The sequence below is a fragment of the Sarcophilus harrisii genome, chromosome 4, assembly GCF_902635505.1.
Source record: "Sarcophilus harrisii chromosome 4, mSarHar1.11, whole genome shotgun sequence".
Classification (NCBI taxonomy): Eukaryota; Metazoa; Chordata; class Mammalia; order Dasyuromorphia; family Dasyuridae; genus Sarcophilus; species Sarcophilus harrisii.
The window spans coordinates 401,178,277-401,193,438 of record NC_045429.1 but is presented as its reverse complement, the minus strand read 5'-3'; the positions used below and the strand labels follow the sequence as shown (position 1 = coordinate 401,193,438).

Sequence of the window (15,162 nt, the reverse complement as noted above, 5' to 3'; positions counted from 1 at the left end):
CCACCCAACTGTACTCTCTTGTCCACAAGAATAACCACTATTAAATGTTTCACTAAAATCCAGGAATACTACATTTAATACATTCTCCTGATCTAATAGTCTAGTAACTGTCAAAAAAATAAGTTTAGTTTTAATGACTACTTCTTCATAAATATTCCTTTAATAATGCATCCTATAAATTTGCAAAATGTTTGTCAATCTCAGCTTTGACTTCCATTTGTGTGTCCTTAACATTTTAAGCTTTAAATTCAATATGTTTAAATTAAACTCATGTTTCCTCACCAAGTAGTATACTTCTTTTGGCCTTATTTCTGTCAATGGTTTCACCATTTTCTCAAGCTTAAAACTTAGGTACTATCTTTGACCTGCTCATTATTTCCCTCAATCAAAATTTTAGCAAGTCTTAGTTATATGTACATATTGTTTCCTTTATGTCCATTATGTACATATATGTACATAAATTCCTACAGAATTTAAACTCTTTGAAGGCAAAGACTGTTTCATTTTCAGATTTGTTTCCAAGTTCCTAGCCTATAGCTGTCACATAGTAACTGCTCAATAAATGTTTTTTGATGAATTGGTTGATATTCTGTGGATGCTGATACCTCCCCCCAGGTTCACCTTCTCCTAAAGCCCCTTCCCTCCCTCTGACTGAAGATGCTGAAAGATGGAGAGCAGAGAGCTTCTTCTAGATGCTCCATCTGATAAGGATATTCAGACCAACTATCATTCAATTCCCATAGGATTGTACACTTTAAAGTTCCATGGAATTTCATCATGCTCCCATATCAGATACCCCTCCCCTCCTTGCTTTCTATTTTTCAGATTCTTTTTATGTGTTTTATCGAGGGCAAGGATTGTTTTTTATGTGTTTTCTGTTTTATGCGTTGTCTTGAGGGCAGGGACTGTCTCATGTTTTTCCTTGTATCACCAATACTTAGTAAAACTCCTGGAACATTCAGGTACTTAACATATTATTATTGACTGACTAATGAGAAAAACAACTAGACTCAAGAATCCTCAATCAAGTGATTTTAAAGCAATTTAACTATGTTCTAAATTTAAAGAAATTGTTATTCAATGTTTAGATTAGAAAAGAGATACTTGATTTTATAAAACAAAAATACACATACACTGAATGAAGAGCTGATAAATTTATAGATCACATTAATATATAGCTCCAGGCATGTCGTATCAGATAAACTGCAAGACTGGGAATCAGGAAGACCCAGGTCCATTCATTAGATGTATGACCATGGGTTAGTCACTTCAATTCTCAGAGCTTCAATTCCCTCACCCGGAAAATAGAAATAATAATAGTCAAAGTATCTATCTTTTCCAATGTTGCTGGCTCAAATGAAATAATGGATATTAAGTGCTCTGGATATTTTAAGAGCTTTATAAATTGCCAGTACTAGAAGTTATCATCATCATCATCATCATCATCATTTTATTTAAAGTCATACATTTCTTTGCCACATGGCTTAGGGCAGAGCAGTCCATGGTGCTAAGTGTGAAGTTATGGTGATTTCAGCAAGTTGCAAAGACTCTGAGTATGGATCTAGAAATGGACTATATAATTTCTTCATTTAAGGGCAGGATTAGCTAAATGTTGAGAGATTGCTTACCACGTTATCTGCAGAGTAATGAATGTCCTGTCTACAGCAACTCATGAAGACTGAGATAAGATCTACATTGGTTCTAGGAGCACCCCCACAATTATAGATCATTGAAATAATGATCTATGAGTAGGTCAGCAGAGGGAGAGATTTCCTCACTCCTACAGTTTTTCCCCCCTTTCTCCCATACTTCTTCAGTTATGAGGGTCATGTAAACAAATGTCACTCTTGGACAAAAAAGAATGGCAGAAATTGACAAAAAAAAATTATGTATTTATGAATGTGCACTAAGAATAATGTCAGAAATTTTGTATTGAAAAGGATTTCAGGAGCCATTGAATCTAGCTCTTTATTAATCTCCTTTATGAAAGACCCAACAAAAGTATCTTTTAAATACCAATTCTAAATAGGCTATATATTTTGTGATTCAAACACTTTACTGTGTTATCATCATTACTATTTCTGCATTTAAATTTTGAAATCAAGAGTTAGGCAGTAGCCTAAATTGGTTAACAACAAAATTCTTCCCATTTTTAAAACAGACTTTTGATTTTATATGTTTTTTTATACATTAAGTAACATATATCCACCATTCAGATTCTCAAAAAAAGCTCATTTTATCTGGAGAGCAAGGTATATGGTATAACATATAAAGGTTTAGTCTTAAGATTTAGGAAGACCTAGTTTCATACCCTGCCTTTGCCACATACTAGTTTTTTGATCATGGACAAGCAAATTTTACTTCTTAAAGAGTCTCAGGCAACTTTCCAGAGTGATAAGTAATAGACCAGTTGTCCAACAGAGTTTTATAGGGAATTTCCATTATAGGGAGTTGTCCATACTGATTAAATCAGAAATTTGAACATACACTTCTTTCCCTCATAAAATATGGACAAAAAGTAGATGACAAAAGTGGGCTACCTAATTCATATGATTCCTTCCATTTCTAACATTTATGATCTAAGATGCTGAAATCAAACTTAAATAGAAATGGAACCCTGTAAGCTGCATATTGACAAATCTGCCAACTCTGATGTAAGATAAATAGAAGCAGGGGCAGGAAAAACTGGCTTAGAACTTTGATAAGTTCTTTACTGAATGCAGAATTGATGTAGTAAATTATAAACTGGCATTGCCACTTCTCTGCCAATGAGGCAATGTCATTATTTTATTCTTAATTTTATTTTCGTCTTGCTGCCAAAGTCACAATATAAGTCACTATTATATGGCTTGTAATTGCATTAGCTCTTTTTATAGAGTTAGGAAAGACCCAAGTTTGTGGATCATTCAAAGCATATGTAAATAAAGAGATAAGTCCTACCGCTGTAGGATATAGAATAACCATGTTGGAAAGAGCCCTGAATATGGATGGTTCCAATCTTACCTCATATATTAATCACTACCATATACACTTTAATCCAATGCTACTATCTCCTTACTGCCCCTCACACAAGATACTTTTATTCCCAGTTCTTGGTATTTTCACATGGTCTCCTTCCGTTCCTAGAATTCTTTTTCATCCTCTCTGCATCCTGTATTTCTTCAAGTCCCAGATAAAACTCTATGTTCCAAAAGAAATTTTTCCTGATCTCCCCTTCATGTTAGAATCTTCTTTCTGTTGGTATCTACAATCTAATCTCTCTAAGACTTGTTTGTACATAGTTGTTTGCATGTTTTCTCTTCCATTAGACAGTGAGTTCATTGAGGAGAAGCACTGTCTTTTGCCTTTCTTTGTATCTCCAGTATTTAATATATTGCCTGAAACATAGTGGGTACTTAATAAATGCTCATTGACTTTTAAAGTTATGGCTCAAACACAAACTTTTTGTTCAAATGCCCAATATTATTAGAATCTCTCAGCTAAATAACAGCATTAAATTTAAGGAAATGTCATGGTAGGGAAAAGAGATTTTTTAAAAACCATAGCAACATCAAACATCAAAGACAAATAGAAAGGTATAACTCCAAAGTCTTAGTGATTAAATATAATTTTTCAAGTGAGGATAGAATGACAGTATTCAAAGTAAGAAAGGAAAAAAAGAAAAACATATCTACTAAAAGTCAGGAAGAGTCAACAATACTACTGAAAATTGGAGGCTGTTTAAATAATATAGTGAAATAATATAATTGAGATTTGGAGTTTTTAAAATTCTGCAAATATCTCAATTAGAAATATCTATGTAACGAACTGATGCTGAGTGAAATGAGCAGGACCAGAAGATCATTATATACTTCAACAACAATACTATATGATGACCAGTTCTGATGGACCAGGCCATCCTCAGCACCGAGATCAACCAAATCATTTCTAATGGAGCAGTAATGAACTGAACTAGCTATGCCCAGAAAAAGAACTCTGGGAGATGACTAAAAACCATTACATTGAATTCCCAATCCCTATATTTATGCACACCTGCATTTTTGATTTCCTTCACAAGCTAACTGTACAATATTTCAGAGTCTGATTCTTTTTGTACAGCAAGAGGTTTGGCAATTGTTAATGCTGTAAAGTTACCCATGTATATATCCTGTAAATAAAAGGCTATTAAATAAAAAAAAAAAGAAAAGAAATATCTATGTACTGTATTGGTGGCAAAATGCCTGTAATTCCAAGTGCCAGGGAAGCTCAGATGCAATGGGCTCTGCCAATCAAGTGTTGGAATTAAAATTCAGAATCAATATGGTAAGCCCCAGAAACAAGAGTCACCAAATTGGCTAAGGAGGAATTAACTAGCACGGGTCAGAAATGGGGCAAGATTTTGTTTTCCTTCATTTTTTCTTTTTCACTTGATTTTTCTTGTGCAGCATGATAATTGTGGAAATTCGTATAGAAGAATTGCACATGTTTAACATATATTGGATTACTTGCAGTCAAGGGGAGGGGTGGAAGAAAGGGAGGGTAAATTTTTCGAACACAAAGTTTTGCAAGGGTGAATGTTGAAAATTATCTATGCATATTTTTAAAAATAAAAAGCATTTTTAATAAAAAAAATAAACAGGGAAAGTTAAAGCTCCCAAGCTGTAGGAACATCTCTGGGAGTAGGCACTGCTTGCACTACTTCCAGCTTGGACAAAATGAGGAGACCCCATTAAAAAAAAAATAAAGAGAATCATGTAGGACTAGATTTCCAAAAGGGAAAAGAATACTGTATGTGTTAAAAATCCCCCATTCATCCAAACAGATGCTTATTGGTATTGTAATATTCTATTGCTAAAGGTTCTCTGATAAAGGCTGCATTTCTCAAATATTCAGTGAACTGAGCGCCAAATTAGTAAAAATATGACCCATGCCCCAAATGATATATGGTCAAAGGATATGAACAGGCAGTTTTCAGAAAAAGAAATCAAAACTATCAATGGTCACATTAAAAAAATCAAATCACTATTGATTAGAGAAATGCACATTATGATCCTCTGAGATGAGATACCATTCTCAAACCTATCAGATTGGCTAATATGACAAAAAAGAAAAATGACAAATTCTGGAGGGAATGTGGAAAAATTGAGATACTCATGCATTGTTGATGGAGTTGTGAACTAGTACAAGCATTCTAGAAACAATTTAGAACCACACTCAAAAGGCTATAAAACTGTATATATCCTCTGATCCAGCAATACTACTGCTAGGTCTGTATCTTAAAGTGATCAAATAAAAGGGAAAAGGACCTTTTTGTACAAAAATATTTATAGCTGCTCTTTTTGTAATAATAAAAAATTAGAAATTGAGGAAATGCCACCCATCAGTTGAGAACTGGATTGTGGTATATGGCTATTACTATTTTTGCTATGAAAACTGATGAACAAGATGGTTTCAGAAAAAAAAACTGGGAAGATTTATATGAACCAATACAAAGTAGAGTGAGAAGAATTGGGAAGTCACTGTGCAGCAATGTTTTAACAATCAACTATGAAAGATTTAGCTACTCGGATCAAAACAATGATCTAAGATAATTCCAAAGCATCTGTTGATGAAAAATGCTATCTATCTACAGAGAGAGAGAAATGATGAACTTTGAGTGTAGACTGAGGCGTACTTTTTTACTTTATTTTTCTTGGGGTGTGCGATGTGTGTTGTGTGTTTGTATGTGTAGATCTTTTACAACATGTGTAAATGGACATTTATTTTACATAACTTCACATTTATAACCAATATCATATTATTTGCCTTCTCAAGGAGTGGGATATACTGGCAAGAAGGAAGAAGAAAATTTAGAACTCAGAATTTTTAAAATATTTTAAGTAATTAGGAGATATTTAATGACATAAAACTGTCAAATTGGAAAAAAAAAATATTTCAAAGCTGAAATCCAGCAACCAATGCCTGATTTAATTCCTACTCTACTTTAAATTGTTTAAAATAAATTATTTTAATTTTTTAATTTAAATTTAAATTTTATTTATATATAATTTAATATATACACATTTATATTATATTATATATTATATAATAAATATACATTAAAATTAAATTTTAAAATAATTTAAAATAAAATAAATTTTAAAATATTCTTAGAAAACAAGAAACTTAGAAAACTTTATCATGTTTATCCTAGATAGATTCTATAAAAACTGACACTTTCTCTAAGAAAAGCAGTCATCCTAAGCACAATTCACAATCAAAATAAAACTGGGTTCCTTAACCAAAAAGTACCAGTCCAATAAATTTCATTCTGATTTAAATGTAAATAAGTAACACCAGTATAAACAATTTAATTAATTCCTTTTATCAAACATCAAATATCAAAGGAGCATTTATTATATATAAATAATATATATGCCCAGCACCAGTGAAATATAAAAGTCATAAATACAGTCCCAGAAGGAGTTCACAATCTAGTCTGGGGAACACAACTAAATGAGACAAATTTCTATTCAAACTTCCTCTCTATTCTTCACTACAATTCAGCTCTTCTGGTCTATGTGATGCTATATGGTACTATATTCTCCTGATTCTTTGCCCCCTCTCCCAATCCCTGGGAAGCTTTTCCTCACCAGCTCTATCTCGTTACTTTCCTTGCTTCCTTCATTATGCAGTTCAAACTACACCTTCAGCAGACCACTTTTTTTGGCTTTCTCCACTACTAGTGTCTTCCCTCTTATTTTATCTTTAATTTACATTGCTTTTTTACATGTCCCTAATTATTTGCATGAAGTTCCTTTAGAATATGAGTTCCTTAAAGAGAGGAATCATATTTTGCATTTTTTAATGCTCAGAGCTTATCATAGTGCCTACCACATAGTAAGCAATTAATAAACACTTATTGATCAAGTGATATTACATCCTGAAAAAGTACTAAATTGTAAAATAGAGAATTTTAAACTAGAACAGTACATTAAAAATGAGCTATTTGTGAAATACAACCATTAAATGCAAAATGATTTTGAAAATGGAGATATTATTGTGGACAAAGTCTTAAAGCATGAAGTATATTAGGGGCAAAGAAGAAATGAAGATAAACTACTCAATAAACTCCAATGGCTCCCTATTGTCTCTGGGATCATATATCAATCCCTCTGTTTGGCATTCAAAGCCCTTCCTAACCTGATATCAGCCTCCTATCCCAGTCCCTGCCTCCTTTCTAGTCTTCTCACACCCTCAATACCCATCTGTATTACCCCCTACCAGTAACACTGGTATCCTGGCTACTTCTGCAACACTTCATCTCCTTACTCCAAAGCATTTTCATTGGATGTTCTAAGACTGAAATTTTCTCCTTCCTTATCCCTACTTCCCTGGCTTCCTTTAAGTCCCAGCTAAAATTCCACCTTCTATGAGCATCCCCTTAATGCTCTTGCCCTCCCTTTGTTGATTATTTTCAATTTATATTTTACACATTTTGTTTGTACATAGCTGCTTGCCTATAGTCTTAATTATGATCTCATTGAAAAGAAATTATGTTTATGATCTCATTTGAGTCCTCAGAACTTAGCATATTATCTGGCACATAGAAGACATTAGGTAAATGTTTACTGATTAACTGACTGAGAATATTTTAGGGTTAAAAGAGAGCATGAAAAAAAAACCAGGAGGAATAAGTAGGCATGTGGGAGGTGAGGTAGGGAAGCCTAGGATAATAGAATGACTGTAATGTAGAGTTCATATATTAGAGAATGGTAAAGAATTAAGCTGGATATTTGATGAATCTGGAAATAGTTTGCTGAATGAATTAAAGTGGGAGGGTAGGAAGGGATGCAGAGAAGACAGCAGAAGAAAGAGAGTGGCTAGGCTGGAAGATTAATTTACAGAATTCACGGACCCTTAATCATCATCTAGACTAACTACCTGATTTTACATGTAAGAGAACTGAGGTCCAAAAATTCAGAGGTTTGCCCAAGAACACGCAATTAGTCACTTACAAAACCAGAACTCAAAGAGTCAAAAAGACCTTTACTCTTCTTCTAGTCTTAACTACCTGATTTTACATGAAGGAGAACTTCAAGGGTCAAAAAGACTTTTACTCATCATCTAGTCTAACTACCAGATTTTATATGAAGGAGAACTGAGGTCCAAAGATTTGGTGGTTTTCCCAAGAACACACAGAACCAGAACTCAAGGTTTGCCCAAGAACACATGGAACCAGAACTCAATCTCAGATCCATTAGTTTCAGATCATGGCAATTAGAATAGAGATGAAAGAAGAAATGTAAGAAACACTAACAGAAGTTTTTGTCAAAAGAACTGACAAATATATCCAAATATGATTGATAAAACAACCTCCTGAAGAGTATGGAGACTGACATCTACGACTAAATCATGGTATTTTATAGATATTAATATTTAATAGACATCTAGGTAGGAATACAAACTAGAGAATAACCAGCACTGATCAGGCTCTTAATGTCTTTATAAAATGCTTTGCATCTATAATCTCATCACAACTCTGTGAAGTGGCTCCTATAGTTATTATAATCCACATTTTACAGATGAGAAAATTGAAGATAATGGATTAAGGGACTTGCCTCAGATCCCACAGATACAAAGTATCTGAGGCAATAATGAATCCCAGTACTCTAAACAAGCCAAAGGAGTTCCTTGATCCTGGTCCTTAGCCAGGATGAGAGACCTGAAAGTTGATGAGCCATGAATTACATCAACTACATGGACCACTAGGTTTACATCATAGAATCAAAGATTTAGAGCTGGAAAGAACCTTAAATCAAGTCCAACCTCCTCATTTTACAGATGAGGAAACATTGAGAGGTTAAGAACCTGCTCTGGATCACATATCTGAGGTAGCTGAGGTAATATTGGAAATCATCTAGTTTTTTGACACTTCCTCAGGGTTGGTCAGGATCAAATAAAATAATGGATGTAAGTCACTTTGGCAAATCTTCAAATGCTATACAAATGTCTAATTATTATTATTATTATTATTATTATTATTAATTATTATAATATAATTATCTATCTATATATATAGCTATAATCCCTATTAATCATGATTGTTTTTTATTTATTTTATTTTTTTCTTTCTGAAGGATAGTCTTGATAATGCTTATCCATAAAACCATAATAAATAACTCAGATGCCAGGATAATAGCAAACAAAAACTTAAAAGTTATTATGTAATTCCTACTAGCAGTTAAAGGGAGGCAAGTACTTTAAAAGAAGGAATTTCCTGGCCTTTGGAAACTATGTATTTAACTGCTTTATCAGCTGAAACAATAAAAAAAACCTCACAAATTGAATATAAGTGCAATTGTTATTAGATGTATGACAGAATTCTAGAACTCTTTTTCCCACAAATATCTGTTCTCCTCTGTGAAGATTTTGCCCACTCGTTTCCTTAGGTGGAAAAGCCCTCCAATTTAGGAATGAGAAAAATCAGCAGGTTGATGGAAATGAAGTTATTCAGAATAAGACCATTACTATAACAGATACCCTATCATGCTCTTAAAAAAGAGCAAGAAAAATATAATTTCCCAAAAAGAGACAAAATTTGACAACTAGCTGTTTTTTGTCAAAACCATAAACCTCTTCACTGCTGCTTCTTATCATGCATACTAAAAACTTTTAAAAGACAGAATAACTGTTTTTCATGTGTTGTTTTTCTCGGCTGAGTTGTTACATAAAGCTAATGACCAAATGCAGCTTCTCCAAGAAAAATATTAGTTGTAGCTTTTAAAATATTATATTTCCTCGAGATCCTACCTATATCAGCAATTCTCCTGAAATCAGTCTAAAAACATTTATTAAATATCTACTATGTTCCAGGTACTACACTAGGCAGCATTATTCCTAAGAGCTTTTAATGGAACATATTCATCCATGACTCTCTTCTTCAAATTCAGCTATCATTATGGCTAGCATACAATAAAGAAACTAAACTTAACATCCAGCATAAATTTCACATCCTAATTTGTTCCGCATAATATGGGAATTTCCATACCAATCCAGACTTTCTGTTATCAATCCACTGGGGTCAAAATGTCCAAAACACTTCTGGTAGGAGGCTTTCTGAGAATAATTTTATAAAGGACAAAAGTTGTTTTCTTGCTTCTTCTTATGTAATGGAGGCAGGAAGAAAAGAAGGGAATAAAATTATGTCATGATGGACAATTCTATATAGACATGATTTCCTTTAAAATGAGATGACAAATTGAGGTAGGGAAGTACAGTAGCTGCCTACACAGATATTATTTTGCCATTAAGTTACTGGAAAACTATTCCAGTCTAGTCAGAGGATGGATGAAGGGAAGGAGATGAAAAGAAGTAAAAAGTTACAGAGTAAGAGAAAAATGTTACCTAAAAATCATCACCAGAAGAAAGCAACAATCAGATGTCTAAAATTTCTCAGGTCTCCAGTAGCAAGGAGGAAAACTAAGGCAATTAACCTGATATTTCAGCTCAATAACCAATTTCCCTTGTAGCTTATATCTGACAAATATGATTCATGCACACTTTTCTGCTCTTTTCTATCCTTTCTAATATGTTTGGGATAAATCTATATTTATTTATGTGTTACTCTTAATCTGAAAATGGCATATTAAAGTCTATAGTAGTTTAAAAACAAATCAATGAATCATAATTTTGTTTATAATTCTATTGTGAAGCATAATTATTAGCTTAAATTAAAATATTTGATAATTAGAAGCAACAAATTGTAAAAATGTTTACTTAGGTATCCTGCTGTGTAATACACAATTTGTGAATGTACTTTCAAAAATTCAAACACAGTTTATATTTCAAAATTGCAGTTATAACGGTTTCCATAGTATTGATTCACATGTGTTTTATAGTGTGATCAGCACTTTAACATATCTTCTCTAATCTGTTACATCTACTTATTTCATCCATCTCCCCCAATCAAAAATTTGACTTAGAGGATTTGGTTAAAATAACTTATAATAAGATTAGAAAATAATCAGATTGATCCTTCTTGTAGATATTTAAATTTAAGAGAAGGGTTTATTAAGACAAAAGTAGTTTTACTTTAGTAGAAATACTTATGGAAGCCCTTCCTTTCAGATGAGTCTTCTGATGTCAGAAACAGAAGATAGAAGAATAGACTGCAAAGCAGATTGCTTTTCTTCTTCTTCTAGGATAGCAAGATCACTCCTTTGCAGAGCAACCCATGCAATGCTGTACATCCCCAATTGTTAGAAAATTTTGTGTGTATACTGCTCGTTTCCTTTTATTTCAACAATCACTTCCATGTTAATCCTGTAAAAATCTACTTCAAGATCATTGGAGAAACAGAGAGTAGACATTTTTTTTTTTTGGAAATAAGATGTTTCTACATAACTATATATGAGATAAAGTGTATTTGTTAGTATTTTTGTTCTACATCAAAATGGAAAATGTAGATAATGATCTTTGCAGACAAAACTCATCAGGGTTACTGATTTTAACAGATTCATTGATGCCTTTGACTTGCAGCTTACTCAAGAGCTGAAAAACTCAAGCTTCAACTCACGTTTATTGTTTCATTTCTGCCCACAAATCAATGTAATGAAAATGTAATTCATAGGACAAAGATTGGTTAAGAGACTAGTTTCAGATACATATCAAGTAAAGAATAGGAAAAGAACTAATTTCATCTAGATTAAAATTGAAAGAGAATTCTCTTTTCATGAGAGAATGGGACAAACCCTCTATTTACTGGCCAGACTCTCTTATCGGATTCCTTTATATCCTTCTTTATATTCCTTTCTATATTTCTTCATAATCCTGGATCTGGGATAATTAGTTGTGTGATTAAAAGCAGGTTTAGCCTCTCTTAAGGCTCAGTTTCCTCAACTATAAAACCAGAGGGTAAGAAGATGATCTTAAGGGTATGTGTATAAGCATTAAAGGTCTATATTTCTACTCTGAATATAATATGATGAATTTTAGCTGATATGAAAAGCTTTGAAGACAGAACATAAAAAATACTATTCATTTTCCACATTTTAAATAAAAATGGTCTTTTTATGCATTAATTTATATCATGAAAGATATAGTTCTTATCACCAAAACTGCATGTAACAAATCAAACTCCTAAGTTTGTGATCTAAATGACTAAAAAAAAGTTGAATCTGAAAGTAACTTGAATGCAGAAATTTTGCTTTGGAAAAAAACAAATAAAGATTAAGGTTGTTCCCCTTCTAAGAACGACAGCTAAAAAAGAATGAAAAAATGAAGAAAAACCCGGTTGAAATTGGCATTTACTAAAAGAAGAGGAGCAAGCAGAATTTATGTGTTAAGACAGTTTTTCAAAAGAGGGGGAAGGGATCAGAAAGCTTCTTTGACACTATTAAATTTCTTTGGTGGTAGCTTTGGCTGGGAAGGCAAGGTACAGAAGTTTCTTTCAGGGTTCTGACCAAGAGATGGTGTCTGCGAACTTACAGGGATGGAACGGCTCAGGAATCTTGACGAAGAAGCAGAGAGGCCAGTGTAAGGTCGGAAGACGTACTCATCGGCCTTGGCGTTGTGCAGGCTGGTGTGGCTGTTGAGGTTCGTGCCAGCACTGGTGCTCCGGCTGTACTGGTTGTTGTTGAGCTCAGGGTAATTTCTGGCAGGCGGTTGGGAGCTGCCATTCAAGTGGTTGGAGAAATGGTTGACTGGGTAACCTGTCCTAGTGGGCGTTGTGGTGGCCTTTTTGCTCTCTGAATCATCTGTTGCAGCATGCAGGTTCCCTAGAGAACTGGCTAGTCGAGTATTTATGGAAAAGCTGAACAGAAACACATGTGGGGGGAGGGAAAAACATACACAATGCATATCCATGTAAAGAATTCATGATTTCAAGACATCTATTTCAGACACTAAGGGAAGGTGATGAGGACAATTCTGACCAATGTACATGACGCTCGAACCACTCCTTTCTCTCTCTTAATGATGGTGTTATAGGTTGCTTATATAAGGACTCAAACTTCCGCCGCCCAAAACAATTATTCAAGGCATAAGAAGCTGGGTTCAATGCTTTGCATCAGGATCTCAGAATAAAATTACTGGGGTCCTTTATGTTCAAGGGCAGGAATTAAATGAAAGTGGCTTTCTTAGAAGAAACAACAGATTTTAGTATGCAACATTTAACTTAATGTACATCCAATTTGAAGCCTATATATACGGTCACTGACAAATTTAGGTTCCAACCACAAATATCATGTGCATTATTAAAATAAGAAATGAAAATACTATTTCATATTCACAGATTACAAATTCACAGGGGCTGCCAAAGTTTGAAGATTATTTCCTGGATCACTGTAAGGGGAAAAATTACAAGGTAGGACTTTACACAAAGTTCTGCTCTTCCGTCTGGTACCCGACTTAACACTGACAAGAGAGACAGAACGAAACTTTCCAAATTTCTCTTTCCTACTAGTGCCCCTGTAACCTGTAACCTGTTCCCACCCCTGCAGGCCACTAATACAAAACTAACCATAATAGAGACCGGCCCTACCCTCCACCTTACAATTGCCATCCCCTCCCCAGAGGTTACAGCTCCATAGGTTGGCTGCTATAGTCACAGTCATTTGCACAACACTGACTAGGACTGAAACAATTTCTCATTCTGACACCCCAGGGAAAGTGATAGGACCTTGAAGAAAAAAGGAGAGAGAAAAACATACCTCCTTGTGCTGGAGCCTGAGGAGCATGAACCTCTATTTATTCTCTTGGCAGAGGCTGAAGGTGACAATACCACCTTGGAGGGCTTCAAAGGAGATATGCAGCCTTGTGAGGAAGAGCATACTCTTTGGGGAGAGGTGGGGAAAAGCATCACATTACATTTCAGTCACTTCAAAAATATTCAATAACTTTTAAAACACAGATAAGGAAAAAAAATCCCAACTAGATAAAGCTAATAAAAATCATGTACACCAAACACATTCTGAATAAGCCTTTATTCAGGCTAATAATAGAAGGAACACTGGACTGAATTGTGACTTTGAGGGACCTAATAATTACAAGATATGTCTAAGTTTACAAAGAGTTTTCTCTACAATGACCCTCTGAGAGGATACAAATATTACCTCTATTTTACAAATGAAAAAGTTCAGAGAGCTAAGTTAAGTTAATTGCCCAAGTTCATATTTTGTAACTGGAACTAATCTTGTCTTCTAAATTCACTGTTCTTTACTCTTAAGATAATATGGCTTGCTTCTTAATGAGGTTGTTATCAAATGTGCTGAATCCTGAACAAAAATTCACATTTGTCTCTCCTTTCTCTTAAGATATTCTATGAAACAGGGACTTCATTTAATTGCATAATTCCATTGTCTCCCACCTCTTTTAGAAAGTACTTTGCCATTAAAACACAGATGGGAAAAATCATACTACTTTGCCACTAAAACACAGAGGGGAAAAGTTACACAAATTGAATGTTCCCAAGCTTCCAGAGATTCAAGGGGGATTGCTTTTTGGCAATCCCTAAGCAGTCTCTCCAACAAAAGTTCTAAGTGTTTGATCAGACCTACTAAAAAAGAAGAAAACCAATACCCAAGCAGCTGGTGATACAGTGAATGGAGCACTGGGTCTTGAATTAGAAAGACCTAATTCAAATTAGGCCTCAGACACTTACTGGCTGGGTGATCTTGGATACTTAAGTTGTTGCTCAGTGTCCTCAACTGTAAAATGTGGATAATAATAGTGGAGATCAAATGAGTTAATATTTGTAAAACGCTTAGCACAGTGACTGGCACATAGTAAGCACTTAATAAATGCTCATTCCTTCCCCAATGTAATTATTCAGCTCTTTCTCTGGTTATCTCAACAAAAAGATGGATTCTTGATGCTGATGACAAGTAAGGAGAAAATTATGAATTCCTTGTCTTTTCCTAAAAACTATTCATTTCCTCCTTAAATGAAAGGAAAGAGAAAATATCAAAGGGGAGAAAGTCCATAAGCAGAAAGTAGCTATCATTGTTTTCCATTTCAGAGCAACAGATATGCCCCCCCCCAAAAAAATGAACAATCAAGGGAAAAATATTTGACTGAAGAAAATCTTACTATGCAGAAATACTCTCCTTCAACTCAGTGAGAAAAATGAAGTAACTCTGGGGAAGTTATCTGTAAACTGATAAGACTGTACTAGATTTCTAAGATTCCTTAAGGTTTTAAAAT

At 34.0% G+C, this 15,162-nt stretch overlaps 1 protein-coding gene across 16 annotated transcripts in view; it reads right to left on the bottom strand.

Annotated features, from left to right (window-relative positions):
* Positions 1-15,162, bottom strand: part of CDC14A (cell division cycle 14A) — a 284,358-nt gene that overhangs the window by 78,010 nt on the left and 191,186 nt on the right. For 6 of the 16 annotated variants that reach the window (XM_031967153.1, XM_031967152.1, XM_031967154.1 and 3 more), the window contains 2 exons: positions 13,671-13,793; positions 11,308-12,772 (listed from right to left, as the gene is read on the bottom strand). The exons of 2 other annotated variants lie outside the window; for them this stretch is intronic. In XM_031967153.1, coding sequence (XP_031823013.1) covers positions 12,334-12,772; positions 13,671-13,793 — 562 coding nt within the window. In that variant the 3' untranslated portion in view covers positions 11,308-12,333. Of the gene's footprint in view, positions 1-11,307; positions 12,773-13,670; positions 13,794-15,162 lie in introns of those variants that run through there. 8 more of the 16 variants (XR_004233992.1, XM_031967156.1, XM_031967158.1 and 5 more) reach the window with 2 other exon arrangements.